The sequence below is a fragment of the Serinus canaria genome, chromosome 9 (assembly GCF_022539315.1).
Source record: "Serinus canaria isolate serCan28SL12 chromosome 9, serCan2020, whole genome shotgun sequence".
NCBI lineage: Eukaryota > Metazoa > Chordata > Aves > Passeriformes > Fringillidae > Serinus > Serinus canaria.
The window spans coordinates 1,116,015-1,138,950 of record NC_066323.1 but is presented as its reverse complement, the minus strand read 5'-3'; the positions used below and the strand labels follow the sequence as shown (position 1 = coordinate 1,138,950).

The 22,936-nt window shown below is 48.9% G+C and overlaps 1 protein-coding gene across 1 annotated transcript; it reads left to right on the top strand.

Annotated features, from left to right (window-relative positions):
* Nucleotides 1–8,672: 8,672 nt before the first annotated feature.
* CCNL1 (cyclin L1) lies at nucleotides 8,673–22,936 on the top strand. The gene is made up of 11 exons (XM_050977947.1): nucleotides 8,673–10,719; nucleotides 10,912–10,986; nucleotides 11,147–11,256; nucleotides 17,195–17,315; nucleotides 17,730–17,794; nucleotides 19,080–19,179; nucleotides 19,307–19,411; nucleotides 19,660–19,801; nucleotides 20,861–20,972; nucleotides 21,084–21,182; nucleotides 21,991–22,936. The coding sequence occupies exons 1-11, from the start codon at nucleotides 10,462–10,464 to the stop codon at nucleotides 22,340–22,342; spliced, it is 1,539 nt and encodes a 512-aa protein (XP_050833904.1). The 5' UTR covers nucleotides 8,673–10,461; the 3' UTR covers nucleotides 22,343–22,936.

Genomic DNA, 22,936 nt, shown 5'->3' with positions numbered 1-22,936 from the left:
ACGCCAATGCCTCCGGGTTAGGAGCAAAAATCCCCGGTTTTCACTGGCAGCTCTTGGTGGAAAAGATGTGTGTGAGAGGGTTTTGTTTGTGGGGAGTTTGTAAAGGATAACTGTGCATCGCTCCAGCACTCCCAGCAAAGGTTGCAGGGCTGCCCGAGGTGGCAGCAGGCTTTCCTGGGGCTGAGCAGCAGCAGGAGGAGGACACGTGTCCCAGGGCAGAGCCAGCCCGAGGGCCAGCCTGGCTGAGTGCCTCCAGCCCAAGGGAGAACATGCGTGACCGGGCTGTTGTTTGTGCTTTGAAGGACACGAGTGTGAGGAGCCTTTGCTCCGTGCAGGTGGTGTTTAGGCAACAGCTGAGTCTGTTTTTCCAGCTGTGACTGAGCCTCAGCTCAGAGAGTCACAGAATCCCAGAATGGTTCGGGTCGGAGGGGACCTTAAATAAAACCACTGTGTCCCACCCCGTCCCACACCTTGCACTGTCCCAGGGTGCCCCAAGCCCCGCTCAGCCCGGCCTGGGACACTTCCAGGGACAGCTGCTGGTTCCATGAAGTCCCTCTGTCCCTCTGCCCAGCCAGCAGGGAGCAGGACAATGCCAGCACCAGGGAAATCATGGAAGCACAGTGTCCACTAACACCTTTGGGCTGTTGCTGATGTTTTACAGCCACAGTTCCCACCAGGCCTGGTCACTGCAGAAGTCCATCTTGTTTTGATCACGACATTTTGGGTTAGGGAACTCAGCTTGACGTGAAATCCAAAAATGCCAGAAATGCCTTTTGTCCACCAGTGGTTTTCAGCAGCTTGTTAAACACTCACAGATTGTTTGGGCAGCCTAAACCCTGACAGGCCTGTGATGGAGACATCTTTCCTTTACTTGGGCTGAAGTGTGAGGTTACACAACTCTCACTCCCTCAGCCATCACTGCATCCCAAAGCATGGCTTGGGAAAAGCAGCCCTGCAGAGTGCTCAGCTGGACTTTGCCAGAGCTGTCTGAACATTCCCATTAATCATGGAGCACTCCAAGTTTTGGGAGCTCCTGGAGAGGTGGGCACAGAGAGGAGAGGGCCTGGCTGCCCGTGCTGACAGGTCCAGCTGCAGGCGTTTGGGCAGTAATGTGCAGGTGGCAGAGGGATAAATAACGTGGGCATGGAGAGGATGAGCAGGATCTGCTGATGGAAGGAGGGGATTGAGGCTCAGGATTGCTGGGTGGGGAGAGTTTTGGCTCCACAGGCCAAAAATGTGGAGTGGGAAAAGTCCACCTTAAAGAACAACAAGCTTGTCTCTGACCCATGAAGCTCCTGGATGTGCTGGAAGCTGGGTGGTGACCTGGAGAAAGCCATGGTGTGGTCCTGGATTCCTTGAGAAGAGTCCCAGGAGCAGGATGTCTGCTCATGTCCAGATGGTTTGGGGTCCAGGAGGTCCCAGCTGGTCCCTGCAGGTGCTGCTGTGCCAAGGGAAGCAGGTGAGTGTTCAGCACCTGGGCTTTGGTGTTACCCAAAGGAGCCAAGAGCTTTAGGGACAGCCTTGCTCTGTTCCAGACATAGAGGGGAGGGGCAATCAATAATTTGGGGGAGCCCAGCCTGTGAAATCCACCCATCAAATATCCTAAATTGGTTATTTTGGGCACAGGAGAGCCAGGACTGCTCCATGCCTGGCTGAGGTTCTGGTGCTTTCAGCTGGCTGAGCCATCCAGCTTTTCTGTTCAGCTCCAGAGCAGTAAAAATGGTAATTATGGTAAATTGTGACTTTTCTCTTGATAAAGATGTACACAAATGGGCTTTAAGGGAACAACTGAATTTTGCTGAGCCCTTCTGGGTTCCTCTGTGGCACCAGAGCCGACATCTGCCATGGTTTGAGGGTGGGTGGAATCACCACAAGCCTTGTTCTGCTGCACAACAGGGTCAGAAGTCTTTCTTCCAACTCTCCTGGCAACACTTGCAGGCTCAAAAGGGCCACAAAATCAGAATTAACACACTTTGAACCAGTCACCGTCCTGTATTAGCACAGTCCTATTTGCAGCTAGTGCAGGAGAAATGTGGAATTTCCCTTCTAAAAGACCCCTGAGCTTCCACCCTCCCCCTGGAGGGGCTGAGCCCCTCGGCCCCCCTTCCCTGCCTGGGGAGGATCAGAACTCAGGAGCCACTCCAGGCTCCTGCACAGCCTCTGTCAAAGCTGCTGCACACAGGCACCAGACCGCGGGGGTAATTTTGACTTTTCCCAGTTTAATTCCCCTCAAAATTGAGTTTTACCCACAGAAGTGATGAAGTTTTGGGTGTTTTTGCAGTAAAGTGCTGCCTCCTGCTGGGTGCAGGGCCCTGTAAAAAAGACTGCTCAGTCAGGTATTACAGAGGATTTCTCTCACCTGAACTTTGGAAAAGGCTTTGTAGAGATTGCTGATTGATTCTTATTACATACCTTTGCCAAACCCCATGTTTTTAATAATTTAGGAAAATACTAAACAATTATATTGTGAGTCTTTTCAGAAACTAGAGAAGGCCTAAAGCATCTTTAAGAATCCCCTAGTTCAGACTCTGATCTGTTCCCAAAATGAGTGACAGAATTACTCAATAATGTTGACTAAAAGGAGATTTATATTAAAGACAAGCCTTACCCTAATGTATGATACTGTACACTGTGGGGCAACTTTGCCATGAAGGCAGAAATCCCTATTTCTGTCAGTCCTTGAACAAAATGTGTTCTCACATCCTCATAAATTACTTATTAACATGATTTTTAAAAATTAATTTGATTCCTTTGTGCAATTCCCTTAGCTAACAGGAACTGAAAATATTCTGAGATATGGATATCCCGAGTAAATTTATACACCAGTACACCCTGGCAATGCACACCTTCTGTAACCTGAAATGTCAATTTTCTCTTGGTGTTCTGGGGGTGGAGAGCTTATTGATGACACCAATAACTAATTACTTCACCTAACCAATTTATTCTATTTACAAATGGCTCATGGGCTGTCAGTGGCAATATCTGGGTATGTTCAATATTGCTATTGCTGCATCAGTAAGGAAAATCTTGCCCGTATATTCTCACTTTGACTTCTCCTCCCTTTCCTTGAAAAGCTTTTGCTGTTCATGACCCTTTTGCCCGTCCCGTGATGGAGGGGGTGACACAAAAAAACCCTTCTGAGGCTTTTCTGCAAAATCCCAACAACCCACTAGATGGCAAACAACCCTTGAAAAAGCCCACGAATACTGGCTGCCGTCTTATTGAAACAAGGCCAGTGAAATTCACCACTGGCAAATCGTTAATGGAATTATATTTTGGCTTTTAGTTAACCCCACGCTACAGTGAAGTTGTCAAAAAACCCAGCAGTAAGATATAAAATTAAAAGCTGTTTCACATTCTTGGGTGTTGAGGTCCAATGGGAGCTTTTCCACGGAGGGGTTTGGGTTGGAAGGGACCTTTAAGGGGACACCTGCACCGTGCCAGGGTGCTCCAGGGGAAGGCACAGCTTCTCTGGGCACCCTGTGCCAGGGAGGAATTCCTTCCCCATGTCCTCCTGAGTTCACCCTCTCACTTGTGTCAGTAGAACACACACCTCAACGAGCTGGTGCTGCTTTTCTGCATGGCCCCACTCCCCCACAAGGACAGAATTTCATGTTTTATTGCAGCCAGCGGGGAATTTGTCACTGACTCAGAGGTCACTCAGATACTGCTGGAGAAGTAAAGTCAGACAGAGCAGTAGATGAAGAGGCAAGGACCTGATGGCCCTGATCTTTCTGCTGTGAATCATTCTCTGAGGAGGAAAAAATAGCATAAAAGACCTCTTGAGGTTAAGGAGACACTTGAAAACGCTTTAAAAGCAGAACAAACTTGCAAAGCCATGAAGAAATGCTTGGAGGGCTCACAGACCATGACAGGAATTTGTTCCTGCAGGGAGAGAAGGGGCCAACTGACATCACCCCCAGCTCTACCCTCACTCTGCTCCCTGCCCTCCTTGCTTTGCCAGCTGGTACTTTAACACTTGGATGACAGAAGTAACAGCTTGTTTAATATTAAAGCAGCTCTTTTTCATTTATACACAAAAAGAGCTCTTCCTCACGAGCAGAGCAGTGAGTTGTGGCCACAAAAGCCCAGCAGCAGAGCAGGAGAGGGTGTCAGAGCCCTTGCAGAGCAGATCTGAACTCCCAAGAGCCTTCCTGGCCCCCCTGGACATGCACACAGACAGTGCTGCCCTCCTGGCCTCACCTCACCCTCACCCCACGCTGATCACAGCTCGGGACATGCAAATGTGCAAATGCTGAAGTGGTGACAGATTTGCTGGCTATTTCCATGAGGTGAGGCAGCTCTGTAGCTGTGCCTGTGCAGGGGAAGCACCTGCTGGCACCCTGGGCTGCTGCAGCTCCACGTTTCCTTCCCCATCATCTGATAAGAGGGCTTTGGTGACAGCCCTGTCCCCAGCAGCAGGATGTGGCCTGGCTGTGCTCACACGGGGCCTCTTGGGGCTCACAGCCATGCTGTGTCCCAGGAGCTGCCTGGGACAGGCACCTGGGCCTCCTGCTGCTCAGCAAGGTGGGACTGGGACTGGGGTGCCCCTCTGGGACTGGGGTGCCCCTCTGGGCTGTGCCAGGTTTGCTAACACAGTCTGAGTGGGCAGGAAACATCCCAAGGCTCCCAGTGCCCTGAGCCTGAACAGCGAGGCAATTCCTGGGGAAAGCTATTCCATCCTAAACAGATTTAACTCAGGAATGCTCAGCCTGCTGGCCCAGGTCAGCACACGTGATGCTGGGCTGTGCAGGTCGAGTGCCACAGTCATGACAGAACCAGACATTGCACTTGGTGGCTTGTCCATGTCCACGTGTTCCTCAGCTCCTGGAGGTGGTTCATCCATGTCCACGTGTTCCTCAGCTCCTGGAGGTGGTTCATCCATGTCCACGTGTTCCTCAGCTCCTGGAGGTGGTTCATCCATGTCCACGTGTTCCTCAGCTCCTGGAGGTGGTTCATCCATGTCCACGTGTTCCTCAGCTCCTGGAGGTGGTTCATCCATGTCCACGTGTTCCTCAGCTCCTGGAGGTGCCCTGTTCCTGCTGGCACACACTCCTCGGCTCCTGCCCCACAAAAGCTGGGTAAGCCTGGCCAGCCAAGCCAGCCTCATCTTTCTTTTTCTGTCCTTCAAAGCTGCAGACTCATGAGGAAAGCTCTAAAAATAGTTTAGGGGTCTCGTCACAGTGACAAATGTGCTCCTGCCAGAGCCGGAGCTATATCTGTCCCTGACGTGAGCCGTGCAGGATACAGCCTGTTCTCTGTCCCCTCTGTGCCAGTGGCTCTGCTGTGACCTGCTCCAGCTGAACACCCTGACCTGCTCTTCCCTGCTCCCTCCTGCCCCACCACTGCTCAGCAGGGACAGACTTGGGACAGCCACACCTGCACTCAGGGGCACAGGAGGGGATGGCACCCAAGGACAAAGCCAGGCACGTTCCCTGCTCAGGCCTTTCCCCATCAGGAGGATGCAATGTGCAAGACCCCTGGCTGAAGCAGAGTGGGTTTGGGAACCTGGGCCGTGCTCAGCACCATCTCTCCCAGGGGCTGTTTTCCCACTTTTCTTACCCCAGCTGGGAACCCCAGCAGACCCACAGCATTCCACTGGGCCAAATGGGATTTCGAGTGACACACTTGTGGGGATGTCACCCAGGATGGTTGTGCATTTCTCCTCGTTCCCAAAGGTGGCCAGCAGGGTTTGTCACCCGCCCAGGACCGGCTGTGCCACCGGGGACAAGAAGCAGCCTGTTCCTGTCCCACCTTCACGGTTTCGGGTGTCACCAGCAGTGCTGAGTCAAACCCGGGGCACAGCAGAAACCGCCTGCCCGGGGAGGCACAAGGCAGCAGAGATGTCACCACATCTCTGTCACTCTGTGGGGCAATTGCCCGCTGCGGTGCCAAGATCTCCTTCCACCCCTGGAGCTGCCCACGCACAATTCCAGCTGCTCGTGGCCAGGCCATGCACGGACACACCCTGGGGAAGGGCTGAGGCTGCTCACACCCAACCTCTGCACAGAGAGGAGCCCAAGGATCCAGCCTTAAAGGTCGTTATTGCTACTGGTCTATGTCCCAGAGGGACTTGATAAGATCCAATAAATCAAATTCCACTGCGGAAAAGCACTGGAATGCCAGTGTCTAAATGTGCTGGAAAATAGGTTTGAACTTCAGTGACTTCAAGCCTGATGTTCAATTTGTAAATGCATCAAACTGCTATACTTGTATATTTGTTTCTATTAATACTACTGTTGCAGATAGGTGAGCTGTACAGTCTGTAGGAAAACTAATTTTAATACATGGTGAGTATTCCTTACTTCCTTGTTTGCCCAATACCTTTGGTGGACGTCTGAGCAATTTGTGTGTGTTGTGATGGGAAACCTGAAGCCTCGAGTCCATAAACTCATGAACTGAGAGATATGGGCTTCATTTAGGCACTAAATCTTCTGAAAAATCCGTATAACACTCACAAAAATGCAGACTTACTGAGGAATCAAAAGGCAACAAATGTCTTGCCTTGAGTATGAGGTTTTGAGAGCAGAAATTTTCCAGTTCTACAGTGAATTTTACGTTCTAGATGGCAGAATAATTGAAACAAACCTGCTTTCATACGTGAACAATGTTTAAATCGTTTCTTGATACTTTAAGCCAGTCGCCAGCTGTGCCTGCAGTGCAGTGAATGAGAAACGAGAGGAATTCCGCTGAAACCAAGGCAGGGAGGGAGTGGGGGAATGAAAGGTAAAGCTCAGCTAAGCTGAAACAGAGAAACATTTAGAGCCAAGTGTATCCCGACTGCCCTGGTTTCACAGCCGGTTATTCACGGCGCGAACTGCAGGGTGTGACTCCACTGCTCAGTTCCTCTTTTCTCTTTCAAAACCGGTGAGTAAGAGCTTAAAGAACTCACCCTCTGGGAACGATTTCAAATAATCCTCCTTGTTCCTCTGAGCTGTTAATTCAGAGCCCGAAATTGGACTCTCTATAAATCTTTCATAAAGGTATCTAACGAATTTCTCTTCAAGTTATAATCTGGCAAAGCAAAACACTGTTTATCCAGCTGGAATAACTCCCATTGCCAAGGGTTTTTTTGGCACCAAACTTTTCTATCAATGCAAACCCAGTACTTGACACATGCAGGGGCTGTACTTGCCATCAGAAGTCCTGCTCCAGCTGATAATGCAGTTTTTTATGACTGAGATGGAGGGGAATTCCAGATTCTCGGTTAATTTATTACATTCAGCATGAAGAATTAAAGTCACTCTCCTAAATTACTTGATAGGAAAAAAAAAAAAGAAACTAACACCTTTCAACTGATGTTTTACTTTGGAGAATTTAGAATTTAATTAATAAATTGATCAATAAGTTGATCTAAGCATATTCTGCATTGTCTTAGTCTCATCTATCTGATATGACAGCAGAAACTTTTAGATATCAGCTCATGTCAAAATATTTTGCTGCCTAAATTCCTGTCACGTTGTTTTCTTACAGTCATCATTCTTCAAGGAAATCAGATTTTTCTGTCATCACAGCTTCTTATTTTCCCAAAATAATCCTTCTTTTCTGTTAAGGTAATTGCACACTGTAATTGGTATGTAATTTTCTTAGTAATTTTCTAAGAAACGTTTTGTATTTTGTTCTGGGAAACATTTGCTGCCAAGTGTGTAAATCCTGAGGGGATTTAAGCACTGCCCACCAGAAGAGTGAGTTTGGGATATCCAAAACTCGCTTTCCATGAGGTGTTTCCTTTTTCCCCTTTTTTTATCGCTCAGCTTTGATGCCTCTCACTGTAACCAGACACCTGGAAGAACAACATCAGCTTACATTTGTGTGCAACTGATTTGAAGAGGAGCTTCCATGGCCTGCAGAGCTCCCGGCCAAAGGGCTCCAGGAGAAGCGGGCTCGTTAATGCCTCACCATGACTCAAGCAGCAATTATTGATTGATGCTATTTTCCAGCAGTGTCCTGGCAACAAAGCACTGCTCCTGCTGCCGAGGGGACAAGGCACTGCTCGTCCTTATCGAGTTCAAAAATACTCACTGAAAAACATCAAGGATTGGTAAGAACGGTCAGGCGGGTTGAGCTGCCTAAGGAGAGCAAGAGCAAATCTCTCCCGCTTTTTTAAAATATCAAAGGGTCACCTGGAAAACTGGAGTGCATTAAAAGCAATAAATGATGGGTGTGTGCATGGAAAATAAAACCAAACAGGGCAAATTCCACTGGGCTGACACCTGCTGCTTCCATGACTCGGTTTTGCTCCTTTCCAGCCCCTCTGGCACACGGTGGTACCTGGCAGGGGAATGGAAAGTGCAGTTTGCCTTCTGCAAATACCACCTAACTCGGGATTTCACTCCAGGGTAATCCGAGCGTCACGGTCAACTCTTCCCAGCTCTCCTTTTAGCACAATTTCTTTAACCTCCGGTGCGTTCTGTAGGCTGTAAATTGCTTTTGCCATTACAGAGGTGTTTAGCACCAGCATTTGGGTTCGTAGGACTTTTTTTGGCTCTGTTATCACAGCTCCAAAGTCTGTTCCAGGTGGGTGGTGAGATTTTTTATTCCGTGTCAAGTTGTTTTTAAAATCTCAGGCATCGTAGAGTACATGGCTATAAGAGGGGAGGTTGTCCAAGGGCCAGGAAAATAGGGTGAACTATTCCAAATAAGTGAATAATAAATAATGTCCTTTCCAAATAGCCAGTTTCCCTGCTGAGCCACGAACCTGCACATAAAATAGCTCCCAATTAAATGCTTTATTTCCATAAAAAACCTACTATTTTGGTGATAGTTAGAGACTCTGAAGCCTTAAAATATAACAGGAAAATAAGGTTGAAAAACAAATGTACTGCAGACACCTTCCTAAAATACATGTTTGTAAAACTGGGGAGGTTTATTAATGACTATAACCGTGATGCAAAATAAGGCGCTGCTCCATGCCCTGTGAGGATGAGCAGACTACAGGGACAAGATCCAGGGCTGATCCTGTGGAGCCTGGGGGAGCTGGAAAGGGTCTAGAGCACCAGGAGGGGCTGAGGGAGCTGGGAAAGGGCTCAGCCTGGAGAAAAGGGGGATCAGGGGGGACCTTGTGGCTCTGCACAGCTCCTGACAGGAGGGGACAGCCGGGGGGGGTTGGGCTCTGCTCCCAGGGAACAGGGACAGGAGCAAAGGGAACGGCCTCAGGCTGGGCCAGGAGAGGCTCAAGGTGGACATCAGCAGGAATTTCCTCATGGAAAGGGTTAAACTTTGGCAGGACCAGCCCAGGGAGGTTTGGAGTGCCCATCCCTGGAGGTGCCCCAAGAACAACTGGACGTGGCACTCAGTGCTCTGGGCTGGGGACGAGGTGGGGATCCGTCACAGCTTGGACTCGATGCTGCAGGATTTTTACAACCTCTGGGATTGTGCGACTGCTCCCGAGGGCCCCCGGCGAACACGGACAAGGCCCCCTGACTCCCACACAACATGGCGGGCACGGCCCCTCAGGTGTCCTGCCACTCAAACCCAGCGAGCCAATCAGAGTCCGCGGCTGCCGCGGAAGGGGCGGGCTTTCCCGGTTGGCGCGCGCGTGCGGTTACGGCCGCGGAGGGATCTGGGGCGCGCGGCGGTGCTGTGGCCGTTCCCAGAAGTGACGCAACCGCTGGGGCTGTCCCGGGGTCCGCGTCCCGCGTGGCTGCGACAGCTGTGGGGGAGATGTCGCGACATGCGGGTCCTGCCGGGAGCGCTGAGACACTGCTGGCGCCGCCAGGGCGGCCTTTGGGAGCGCGGTGTCCGGGGACAGCGGCGGGTGCGGCGTTCGCGGCCGCTGTGCTCTTCCGCGCGTCTCGCCATGTGGAAATGTTTCCTCGTTTGTGAATTTATTACCTACAACGGCTAAAACTGCTAGAGTTGGCTCATTTTTGTTTTGTTTTTCCTGAATAAATGAAGCTGGAGGTAACCTTCCGGTGGACGTTTCCAGTCTGGAGAGGCGCAGCCCACCTTTTGCCAATACTAACCCACACTCACTCTATTTTTATTTAAATTGGCGGATCTTTTTCCCTACGTGACATATTCTGAGCGCCAAAACCTCTAAGAGAGAGCTTGAATCCAGGACCCGAGCCCTGGTTAACCACCTATGCGCTATTTCTATATTTTTATGTCTATTCTGTATCACATCTCCGCCCACGGCAGGGGTTGGACTGAATTGACCCTGGAAGAGCCTTTCCAGCCGCAACTCCTGCGGCGATTCTGTGGTTATCCGGCTTTATCCAGCACCATTCCCGCTCCCTCCGTTACTGTGCACTGGTTTCACCGGATCCCTGTCCCGTTCCCCTGTCTGCGGTTCCCGTTCCCGGTTCCCGTTCCCAGTCCCGGGGCGTGTCCCGCGGACTCTTTTTTCCCGCCGCCCCCCGCGCGCACGCGGCGCTGGCGCGTGCGTCACGCGCGGGACCGCGCAGTCGGCGCGCGGCCGCTGCCGGGAGCGGACCCGGACCCAGCGCCCGCTCCGCCGCCATGGCCGCCGCGCACCCGGGCCCCGCCGCGCCCGCCGCGCCCGCCCCGCCGCCTCCTCCCGCCGCTCCGGGCATCCTCATCGGCGACCGGCTCTACTCCGAGGTGTCTCTGACCATCGACCACTCGCTGATCCCCGAGGAGCGGCTCTCGCCCACCCCCTCCATGCAGGACGGGCTGGACCTGCAGTGCGAGACCGACCTGCGCATCCTGGGCTGCGAGCTCATCCAGGCGGCCGGCATCCTGCTGCGGCTGCCGCAGGTGGGCCCTTGCCGGGGCTTCCAGGGGGCAGGGAGGGAAGGAAGGGAAGGGAAGGGCGGGCGCCGCCATTGTGGCGGCGGGAAGGGCGTGAGGCGGCGCGGGGGGGGGCGGCGGTGCCTCACTCAAAATGGCGGCGGCTGGGCCAGGGCACTGACTCGGCTCCTTCTCCCTCCTCCTGCTCTGCCCTCACAGGTGGCCATGGCGACGGGGCAGGTGCTGTTCCATCGGTTCTTCTATTCCAAGTCCTTCGTCAAGCACAGCTTCGAGGTGAGCGCGGCCCCGGGACACCGGGAGAGGGCGGCTGGGGCGGCCACGCGCCACGCAGGCCGCTCGCTTCGAGCCTGGCAGATTTGCTTCTAAGTTGCGTAATTCTCACTTTATCTGGGTTGGAATTTGTTTGCTTAACGGAAACGGGGCTTCTTTTCAGATTGTTGCTATGGCCTGCATCAATCTCGCGTCCAAAATCGAAGAGGCGCCTCGTCGGATAAGGGACGTGATCAACGTGTTCCATCACTTGCGGCAGTTAAGAGCAAAAAGGTAAGATCAGCTTCGTTATGAGCATAAGCACCTGTTACCACTAATGTACGCTGCAGTTCTCAATTCACAGTATTTTTCCAGGCTAAGTTCAACGACCTAAAATTGAGAAGGGAGTGCCCGTTGGCTGCTGTGTAGGCAGTACAGTGCAATGTTGGCTGCTTCTGCTTTTGTTCACTTGGTAGACCCGTTTGTCGTTGTTGATGTAGCTACGAGTTACAATTGGCAAGTATTGGTTCTAGTTTTAGGACCATGGTTGTGGTTTCAGGTCTGTTTGTTGATATTTTGGCGTCTCGTAATTACTGTAAGATAGTCTTAGGTATGTGTAGCCAGTTAGTGAGTTGCTGTATATTTTCCTCTTTTTTAGCTATACTTAGCAGTCCTGATGGGTTTTTTTCTTAACCTGTTGCTGTCCAAGTGTGGTTGTGGTGTTAAGTACCTCGTAAGAAGGAGCTGAACTTTGAGTGGTGACAATGGCTTCTAGAAAAAGTCATTTTAGAAAGTACCTGAGAAAAGGCCAGGTTTGGCCTGCAGTGTTTGCAGCTATGGTGGTGAGGAACGTGTAATTGAGTCTGGGAGGCTGAAGGCATTTTTAGGTGAGAGCGGTGTTGTTCTGGTGTGCTTGTGCAGGTGGAGTGGGGCTCACCTGGCCCTGTGCAGGTGGGGTAGAGCTGTCCCAGATCTGAGTTCTAATGCTGCTCTTTGTGTGTAAAGCAGCGTTTTTAATGTGTAAAGCAAATAACCGATGCATTGAAAGGAGGAAGGCATGTTTGAAGGGAAGGAGTTCTCTAGGTTGCTGTTAAACACGAAGTCTCCTTAATTCTGTCGGGCAGCAGTGTCACAGTCTGGGATTGGAGACTTCAGCTCTGCTTCTGGTGCCTGATTGCTTAAAGTTTCAGGTACTCTGTAGTTACAAAAGCATTTTGCTTTCACCTTCAGTGTTAAATTCACGCTTCATTTCCCTGCCCTATGTCACCAGGTGATGGCAGGAATTTAAACTCGTGTTGTGCAAGCTCTTCTGACAGAGTAGAAATCCCTTAGGGAAGCCAGCTGTTTGTTGGTGTCTTTATCCTGGTTATGCTTCTGTTGAAGCTGGAGCTTTGGCTTTGACTGCCTCCTGATGGTGTTGTCCTAGTTAGTTCTAGATCCAAGAAGGAAGAGTTGGTGTTACACCTGGAGTTTAGCTTTGTTCTGTCTGGCCTTTAAGGCTGTTCTCCCCGATGGCCCTGAGAGAGCTGTCTGAAGTTATGCCAGCTGTGAATTCAGTGGGATTGTCTTCCACAGTTATTAAGGGAGTCTGGTTCTTGGAATTACTGGAGTGATTAGTAACGTTCTGGCCTCCGTCCAGGCAGTGAAGGTTAATTAATCATATGCCTTGCTTTTCTTTGCTACGAGAATACAAATTAGTTGTTTCTTTGTGCTGTGTGAAGGATCAGAGAAACTGAACTTAACCTGTGAATTTAAATCTTTCCAGCTAGCCTGTTCCAAATCCCAACTTGTGCATGTTACGTGGTGCCTAAAGTGCATCATGTCCAGAGAAATCGTGCACTGCTACCCATTATTTTCGGGAGAAATGGGTATTGTTGCTCTGCGATTCTGAGTGAATCTGCATGAAATTAACCTTAAAAATGCTGCAGTCTGACATTCAGACTTGCACACCCCCCTCCCCCTTTTTTTTTGTAGCAAGCAGGATGTAAACGTTTTTCTGTACTTTTTACAAGCTGACAATTCCATCACCTGTACACGTTATTAACTTCAACTCTTTTTTCCCTTGCAACCGACTATACAGCGACCAGCTACATTTACCAAAGCCTGGGTGATGTGGAGTGGTACATAAAGATGAAGCTGTCGTCATGGCAACAGTGAGTGAAGTATCGAAAATCCCCAAGGAGAAGCCAGTGCTCTGAGCATAGGTCACTGGAATCGGGGGACTAACAGGTTGGCCGCTGGTGAACCATTTGGAAGAACTCCTGTATCTTGTTATAAGCTTTTTTCTTTGCTGTCCAGGTTTTTAGAATACTAGCTTGACCTTTTTTTTTTTTTATTATTTTTTACTGAAGCTAACACTTAGGCTGTAGTTAGTCTCTCACACACAACCCAGAACTGAAACAGGCTGCTGTACTTTCTTTTTTAGTCTAGCATTTCTGTTAACTGAAGCTCTTAACCTGCACACAAATTTGGGGTAGTGTGGGTAGGCTTTGCTTTCTTTCTTAACCAGTTTTGGGTTCTTAGTTCCACTTTCTGGCTCTGTATAATTGCAGCTTGAATTCACAGTAAAACAAGGGTACGCAAGTCTTGAATTTGTACATTTTTATCAATTATGATGTAAGCAGTCCCTTCTATGTACTTGTTTGTAGAACTGGGAATTGCATTGGAATTTTCTTTTTATGAGACTTGTAGTCAACCGAGGTGGTATTTCTAATGCTGAGAAGTAAGAAAAAGCTAAATAAGTGTTTTGGACAAGCATATTTTCTTTGGGATCTTTACGAGCATATGTGATGTAGAACTGCATGTAAAAATGTTTGTGTGCATGGAGAAAAGCTCGTACTATGGAAAAACTGCTTTTTAAATAACTGTGTGCCAAAACCTCTCTGTTCTGAGCAAAGTGCAACTGTTGTTTGATTTGTAGAATGCAGTTTGAAGTTGATTTTATTTCTTTTAACTGTGCCTGAAAGCTGCAGAAGGTCCTGAGACTGGAAATGTGACTCGTGTGGTGCTGTAATCTCACATGGTGCTTTGAGGTGCTCAGTCAGCCGTTCCTCACTCAGGGGCCCTGCAGTGGGGCTGCATTAGTGACACACGTCCCTAGTGCCTTCAGACTGCCTGCAAACATGTGCTGCTTGTGGTTTGATCCTGGAGGCAAACAGAGAACTGGTGCTCTTGTACTGACCAGCATAACAGATCTCTGCTCTGAAATGAGGTGCTGGTGTCCTGCTGTACTTGTCACGAGTGCTGTGCTCATTAGGAACAAAGCTCCACGCAGGCCACTGTTCCTCAGAGCATTAGTCATGCCAAAGACATCAAAGTTTAATATTGCACCAAATGAAGCTGCAGCTATGTGGAGAACTTAGGTTTCATTTGTCAGTGTGATTTTTAAAAAAGGTATTTGTAATTTATTTATTGTTGCAAACACATTACAGTGTGTGTTGTTCTTCTGGGTTGTTATGCAATCTAAATCCCCATCAAGTTTTGCATCTAAGTGTTGGATTGACTTCCCGGAGGGGTCACTGTGCTCTGTTCTTAAAGATGAAGTCTTGCCTGGAGCTCTAGTGCTGGTCTCTAGGAACAGATTCCCAGTAGGAACTTGAAACACTCCTTGGCTATACAGGGTTTGAAGCTTATATTTCATATATAAGCTTATAAACTCTTCTCTGGTTTGTTACTTGGTCCAAAGATAGTTCTTGGACTGAGAATTAAGTGCAGCAAATGCACTGGCAAAGTCCCTCTTTTTTCATAGTCAAAAACAAAGAAGTTTCTCAGAGGGGAATTTCTGAACTCTCACTTGTAAATAATTGTTTACCAATATTGCAGAGTTTATGGCAAAAGTATTAAATTGGTGAATCAATGCAGTGGAGAACCTGACCTGTGCCAGTTATAAGGTGCAGTAAAACACTTCAGTCTCCTGCAGATTCTTTTTGCATGAGTGGATAAAAGGCTGTATTTGTCTGGAAGTCCTGTCTGCTTAAACTGTTGTTTTTCAGGGCTTCCTTAGGGCTGTGGGACTCATGACCAAAGGAGTGTGGGACAGCAGAGTAGAGCAAAGCACACTTGGCATCTTGTGTTTCCTGTCCCTGTGCTGTGGAACCTGGGTCAAGTGTGAACTGTTGGTGCTGCTCCCCTGGCCCTGTGCAAGGACAGTGAAAACTTAAAATGCAGTAAAGGCTCCCATCTGTCCTGCTGCACTTGGAGCCCCCTTAACTTCCTGCCAGAGGTCTCAGGGAATGCAGGGACATGTGGAACGTGGGCTGGATGATCCTGAGCAGTCTCACTGGAGTTTGTGTTAATAGACTGGAAGTCCTGGCTGTCCTAAGTGTGTAACCCAGGATCTTCCACCTGTGATGAAGCTTTCTGCTGACAAACAGCCTGAACTCCTCCTGTGGGTGCTGCTCTACAGATCCTGTTAATGCCAGTGATCTGGAGATGAAATTGTGGAGAGCAGTACTGAAGGAAAGGTTATCAACACCAGTAAAATTGCTGGGAATGAGTTGGAAGTGAATCAGCTTCATGGATGGCAAGAGCTCACCTTGGTTGTTCTGCTGTTCCCCTCCAGAGCACTCTTCAGCCTGTCTCTGTAGTGCTGAAGTGTTGGACAAAAGCAGCTCCTCACTGAAGCAGTTATCCTAAAGAGCTTGAAAAGCTTTTCATTTTCAATTAATTTATGGGGAGAAAAGAAAAACAGCCAACCATAAACAAAAGAAAAAAAATCTCCCGGTTTTGGGGTTATTTAGAGGAGCTGAAATGAAAAACTTTGTAAACTTGCCCTGGTGAGTGAGAGTAACACTTAGCTAGAGAAGTTAGTCTGCTGGAACCTGGAAAACCTTTAAATAATCAGACAGTACTTGAATTGCAGGTCTAGCCTGGCACCAGGAAGCTGCAGTTGCTCATTCCAGAGCTGGCAGCTGCATCTCAGCCCCTCGGGAAGAGCAGGGACAGCTCATGCTTCAGGTGCATGGTGGTACAACAAGATGCTTTCATTAGAGAAGGTTGTGGTGTCCTTTCCCCATGGCCATCGGTGCCTGTCCAGGTGACTGAAGAGGTCATGGCATAAACTGGATTATTCCAGCCTCGTCATTAATTAACCCTTCCTGGGGTGGGGACCTTGGTTTTTGAGTATTTTTTCTGTTCTGTGACCTGTCAGGAAAGTGAGATCCACTCATGTAATTTGTAAGTTGGCAGTGAAATATTTTGTCTGATACAACAAAAGCTGTATTTTCAATCCTCTTTGCATTACTTTTTTTTTTCTTTTGAAGGTAATGTAAAATGAATTTGTCACCAGTGCTTGGGGTGTATCATGTACACAGACTGTGGTTTATTAGAGCATAACGAGCTGCAGAAACATTATTCTGCTTTGGAAAGCACATGGAATGTGTGAGGCTTATTACAGGGAAAAAGCTGGTCTGTCTTCAGGAGGAAGTGGACTGAAATATCCCATGTGGAATGTTGAAAGGTTAAGTCTAAGCATGGACAAAGCAAATACGCAATGGAGTGTGACACTTGAGCATCAAGTGTACAGAAGGTTTTTGTGATTAAACATGCTCTGGACAGTTCAGGGTTTGGACTTAAGAGGAATTAGGATTGACAGTGCTGGAGTTTAAAATCTCTCTCTGAAGTGAGCTGTTGTTTTGCCAGTGCAGACAGCAGCAGGATCACCCCTGGTACCCCTGGAGAGGGGAGCAGGCCCAGAGTCCCAGGCAGTTCCGTGCCCGTGTCCCAGGTTAATCCTGTGCTTCACTCAGTTTTCACACGTCGCAGGGCAGGGCTGGCTTCTCTGAAGGGTCGGTCAGCTGCTCTTCAGTGCATAGGAAACTGCAGTTTCTAGAGCACGAGTTGATACTTTAATGCCAGTGAGAACCGTGGTCTAGCTTACTTCTGCTTTGAAATCCTGCCTGGCAAAGGACTCCTGCCACCTCTGCCACAGAGAGGAAAAGTTCTTGGGAGTGCCCTCATCAAGCCAACTCCTTCCAGCAGCTGGAGCAGTGCAGTTTGCATACACAGGAGCAGAAGGTTATTTTTTTTTATCTTAGCCATCTAATCTAGCTAGCCAAAAGCAGCAACTAAACTAGTTTATCTAAACTTGGACAGCACAAGATTAATGCTTAAACTTGCTTGCAGGAGTTGAAAACCGGTTTCTGTTGCCATTAGTTGGTTGGAAGGGAAAACAGAGTTGCCGTTATTTTTGGATATGCAAAACAGTTTTGATTTTATTTCTTGCAAACTATAGGACTCCAAGCCCACTGATACTTGATCAGAACTACATAAACACCAAAAATCAAGTAATCAAAGCAGAAAGGAGGGTACTGAAGGAGTTGGGATTTTGTGTTCATGTCAAGCATCCTCATAAGGTGAGTTCTCAATAATAATGTAATTGTAACTCTTACTCTATCTTGGTGGCATCACTGGGAGCTGTGGAACAAGAAGCACAGGTGTCAGAATGACCTGAATTCTTCTCTTTATTCCCCTGTAGTTATTAAAGCTTTTGGCAGGGTACTTGGGCAAGCAGCCTTTGGACTGTGAAAAAAGTCACTTCCCTGGGAAAGGGTAAAGGTGGCTGGTTTAAAAATAGCAGAAAAGTAGTGAAATAAAGAATTGTCATGAGACTAACATGAGAGCTTAGAGTATGTGCTTGGAGAGAAGGAGCCCCCATTGTTTGGGCATACTGTTTGATTTCTTTTGTTTAACATATGTATACATGTACTCCTGCTTTATGTGTTGAAACTGAATCTCTTTTTTTCTTTCCCCCACTCCTTATTCCTCAGATCATTGTTATGTATTTACAAGTCCTAGAATGTGAACGTAATCAAACCCTGGTACAGACAGCCTGGTAAGTTGCTATTTTCCATTCTTTTCTTAGCCAGGAAAATAGTAGCAGAAATAACAAGCCTGCTGATCCCTATGCAAAGCAATGAGATGTAAGTCACCACCCAGACACATTTGGACAATCTCGTGGTGCTTGTTTCTGCTTACTATTTTCATGGCTTGATTCCAGTGTAGCGATGGAGAACTCAATTTAACTTTGTTCTTTTTTCTACTCTTTGATTGAAGGGTAGTCCCTGCTGGTAAGTCATAGAGCTCTGCCCTCTGCACCTCAGCCCATGACCTGGGGATGGCTGCTTTGGCTGCCCTTCTCTCCAGCCAAGCCAGTGCAAGCCTCAGCGAGTTCACTGCCGTCACCCAAAGCCATCGGGCAGCGCCTCCTAGTTCTGTCCTGGCGCCAGGATTTGTATATTTGGTTCTAGAAGTAACTTTACAACTGTTTCTCAATGTCTTTGTTGCCTACCTGCTGTATGTTAAAGGACACGTGGGGGACGATTCTGCCAGCGTTTCTTTCGTTGGTTTAACATTTAAACTTGAGTTAAACAGAGGGTGACAGTGCATGCAGCATGTTCACTTAGCAGCCAGACTGGGCATGGGGGTGTAGAGTCCTCACTGACTGACTGCTGTTCTCTCTCCCCTGTTGGGAATTGAGAAATCCATGGAGCTCTGCTGCTCACCCCATCTCTGGGCGGGTGTTGCTGGCAGTGCCAGCCCTGTGCAACCGCTGCAGCTCTGGAGGTCGGGGCCCAGTTCTAACTCACAGATCTTTTCCAACTCTCAGAGAGCAAATGGGGTGCTTCACTCTGGATGAAGTTAAAGTGGCTCAAAGCACACAAAATTTAAATGCACTCAGAGTTTTATGAACTCTGCAGGTTGCACATAACCTCTGGATAATGGTAGGTTGAAAATGCGCGTTGCTCTCCTGATGGCTCTTGAGTTCTACACTGATCTTTAAATACAAACCCATTGATGTTTAAGACAATCAACTGGACAGATGCAAAGTGCTTATTAAATTGTAACTCAGTGGACACTTCCCGGGGTAACTTCAGCTAGGAAGTGGCCGTTCCACACTGCTTGGATTTCCTGCTACACAATACTGCCTTGGGGTTTAAAATGGTGGCAGTGCTGCAAACTGTCACTGTGACACATGCAAACATCCAGCACAACCTGAAGGAAATCACATGTTCAGTGTAACAACAGAAAAAATAATAAAGTCAATTGAGTCTCCAGTATTGTTATCCTCTAAAAGAAAAGCAAACTGGAGTTCTGACCGGTGCTGCTTTGTTTTTCAGGAATTACATGAACGACAGCCTCCGGACAAACGTGTTTGTTCGCTTCCAGCCGGAGACTATCGCGTGTGCGTGCATTTACCTCGCTGCTAGAGCCCTGCAGGTGAGCCCTGCCTGCACTGAGCTCTGCCTTGCACTGCTGCTGCTCTGCTTCCAAGGAAATTCATGGAGGTATTTCAACAAAACCTGACCTGAAATCTCCACTAAGCTTCTCCTTGTTTGATTTTCAGATCCCGCTGCCTACCCGTCCCCACTGGTTCCTGCTCTTTGGCACCACAGAAGAGGAGATTCAGGAGATCTGCTTAACAACTCTGAAGCTTTATACCAGGAAGAAGGTGAGTTTGACATGTTGGGGTTTGCTGCTTGATGCTTAGTGCAGCTTGAGCTGAGTTATTGTTGTCCAGAAAAGTTTGGGAATGCCTAATACGGATGAGCTGATGGGAAAGGCTCCTCCAAGGAGAGAGCAAATTCTGGAAGTTACATTACTGGACAGATCATTAAAAGCCAACTCAGTATTTTTCAAAAATGAGATGAAATATGAATTACATTAGTTCAGCTTCTTACCTGGTTGTTACCTCCACAGCCCAATTATGAATTTCTGGATAAAGAAGTAGAAAAGAGGAAAATGGCCCTACAGGAAGCAAAACTGAAAGCAAAAGGTTTAAATCCAGATGGAACTCCAGCACTCTCAACACTGGGTGGCTTTTCTCCTGCATCCAAACCATGTAAGTGTGTTTTCTGAACAGAAAAACTTTTTTTTTTTTTTGACATAGATTTTAAAACCAGTCTTGAAACCAGATGAGAAAGAAAAGAGATGTTTTATTCTACATTTCTCCAGATGAGGTAGTGATAGATTAATAATACGCACCCTTAAGAGAATAATGAAGCAGGAGTTGCTGTGTGTTCTGTGATTGAAGAGAGGCTTTCTGGATTTAATTTGGGGGTGCTGCAGTAGCCTTCATGGCCCCTTTTGCAGCAGGTATCTCTGAAAATTACTTCCCCTGATTGTTTTTAATGTGCTTGGCAACTGTTTGGTGCAGTGAGGGCAGACAGCTGGTGGCCAGGAAATGGAGGAGGGAGAGGCCCAGCACTGCCTTGACATCAGAGGGAATTAAATGGAACATGTATTCTGAACTGGCCAGTCTGTCTGAGCTCTCATGGTTTCTCCTGAAAAGTCCCGAGTTTTCAGAGGTCTTTGGGCTGAGCAGTGTGAATTTCTGATGGAACAAGGGGAAGTGTTTTCTGCAAGGAGGGAGCCAGGGGTGAAACACTTCAAAAGCAGGAGCTCTGGTGGGCTTAACAGCCCCTCCATGAAGGGTGAATCCATCTCTTGGCTGTGCCAACTGTCTGTAGAGACAGACTGTTGTATTAACTGGATAATTTTATTTGTTACTCATTTATATTTGTGCCATTATTGTAAAGATGAAATCTAATTTTGCTGGGCAGGCTTAAGTCCTTTCTATAGCATTGGAAATAAATGCCAAGGTAGCGCATTCTGTATTGTGGGGCAGAAGGGCAGCTTCTGTTTTGTACCTCTTGGCCTCAGGTGAGCATGGCTGTGTGCCCTCAAGGTGCCAGTGCTGTTTCTCCTTCATATGCAGAGGGTTTCCCCACAAATATCCCATTCCAGGAGTGAATATAAGTGGAGAGATGGGATGAAATAATAGATGTAGAGTTTCTGTCTACACTTAGTGCAAGTCCTGCTGAAGGTGCCTGAGCAATGTACAGTGTGTTGATGACAAAGGATGAATAAAGAGCTGATTCTGTTGAAATTTAATTCCTAGCTTCCCCAAGAGAAGTAAAAGCTGAGGAGAAATCTCCAGTGTCTGTGAATACCAAAACCATTAAAAAAGAGCCAGAAGAGAGGCAGCAAACCTCCAAGAGCCCTTACAACGGGTAGGTAAAACTCTCCTGCTAAGAAAAGGCTTCAGTACAGATGCAGTGCAGGAGCTCCTGCCGAGCCCCTGTGGTGTGTCAGTGCTGAGCAGTTTGGTTTGTGCCCTGCAGGCTGAGGAAGGAGAGCAAGAGGAGCCGCAGCAGCCGCAGCGCCAGCCGCTCCCGCTCCCGGACAAAGTCACGCTCGCGCTCCCACAGCCCCCGCAGGCAGTGAGTGAGGCTGGGCTGGGCTGGGCTGGGCTGGGCTGGGGCGCTTCTGAGTGCCGGCCAGCAAGAGGGAGGGGGAGGCTTGGCTTCACTTCGGGCTCTCAGTGCTGGGTGTGGGGCTGTGCTTGAGAGTTCAGGCTGTAAAATTAGCCTGTCCTAACTGCACTGTACCTGAGGAGTCTGGGCTGGGCTAGTGCTAGTCTTCCCTTGCTAGTCTTCACAAGGATCCCATTACAAGTGAGAGCAGTCTCTGGGAGCTCAATGCTGTTGGAAGGGGACAGAAGTGCCCCTGGTATGCAGCCTCCTTGTTTCAGTGCTCCCTGGTGCAGTGCCTGACTCTTCAGGGCTCTGCCCCTCTCCTGGTACAGGAGAAGAGGGATGCAGTGAGAGCTCCTGGTTTTAAATAGGGGTTTCCTAAGAATCTTCAGGCTCACATATGAGTTTGAGCCTGCCAACTTTGATCTCAGTGTAGTCACTGAAGGAAAAAGGCAGCACCCTATCTGTGGTCTGGTATTGATAGCAGACCCTTGACAGGGTGGACCAAAGATGCTGCATTCTGGTTTTAGTTTGAGCTGTTTATTTTCAAATGAGCTCAATTAAAAGACTCACAAGAGTGATTGGGGTTGGAAGGACCTTAAATGCCACATCACTGACCCCAGCCTTCCATGGGGCAGTTTCCGAGACATTCCCTGTCCTCCCTCACTTAGCCCTGAGGGACAAAGGCTGGTTTCCTGCAGTACCTTGGGAGCTGTAAGGGCTGATGTCTGTTTGCTTTTCCCGGGACATGCTCTAACTGTTGCCTCTCATGCAGCTACAACAACCGGCGGAGCCTGTCGGGCACCTACAGCTCCCGCTCGCGCAGCCGCTCACGCAGCCACAGCGGGAGCCCCCGGCGGCACCACAACCACGGCTCGCCCCACGCCAAGGCCAAGCACGGCCGCGAGGAGCTCAAGGGCAGCAGCAGACACGGCCACAAGCGGAAAAAGTCCCGCTCCCGCTCGCAGAGCAAGTCCCGGGAGCACTCGGAGGCGGCCAAGAAGCACCGGCACGAGCGCAGCCACCACCGGGAGCGGCGCGAGCGCTCGCGCTCCTTCGAGCGCTCCCACAAGGGCGGCAAGCACCATGGCAGCGGCCGCTCGGGGCACGGCCGGCACCGCCGCTGAGCCCTGGGACTGCGGGGCTGGGCCAGCCCTGGCACCGGCACCGAGCCCTGGGACTGCGGGGTTGGGCCAGCCCTGGCACCGGCACCGAGCCCTGGGACTGCGGGGCTGGACCAGCTCCAGCACCAAACCCATGGATTGCAGGGCTGGGCCAGCCCTGGCACCGGCACTGAGCCCTGGGACTGCAGGGCTGGACCAGCTCCAGCACCGAGCCCTGGGACTCCAGGGCACCGCCCAGGCTGCAGCAGCTTCAACCCCATCTGGTTTCCTAAAAGGTGTAGAAGAATTTTTTTCTCGTGGGAAAGAAACTGTTACCAACTTTTGCACATAATACCTTAGCAGTATCCCAGAGGTGGCAAACGATCAGGTTCACTGTATGTATTAGAGCTGTGTATTGTTTATTGAGCTGAGAACTGGAGAAAGGATTTCTGTAAAAAAGCAAAACGTACATTATTTTTATACCAGTCAATTGCAGACGCTTATATTTAAGTATAGTTATTTGTTTAAACATGGTGGAGACTTTCTTACACTGGTTTTAGTCTGCATGTGTTCAAAGATTTTTACAAAAAATAAAATATAAAGCTTTTTTTTTTTTTA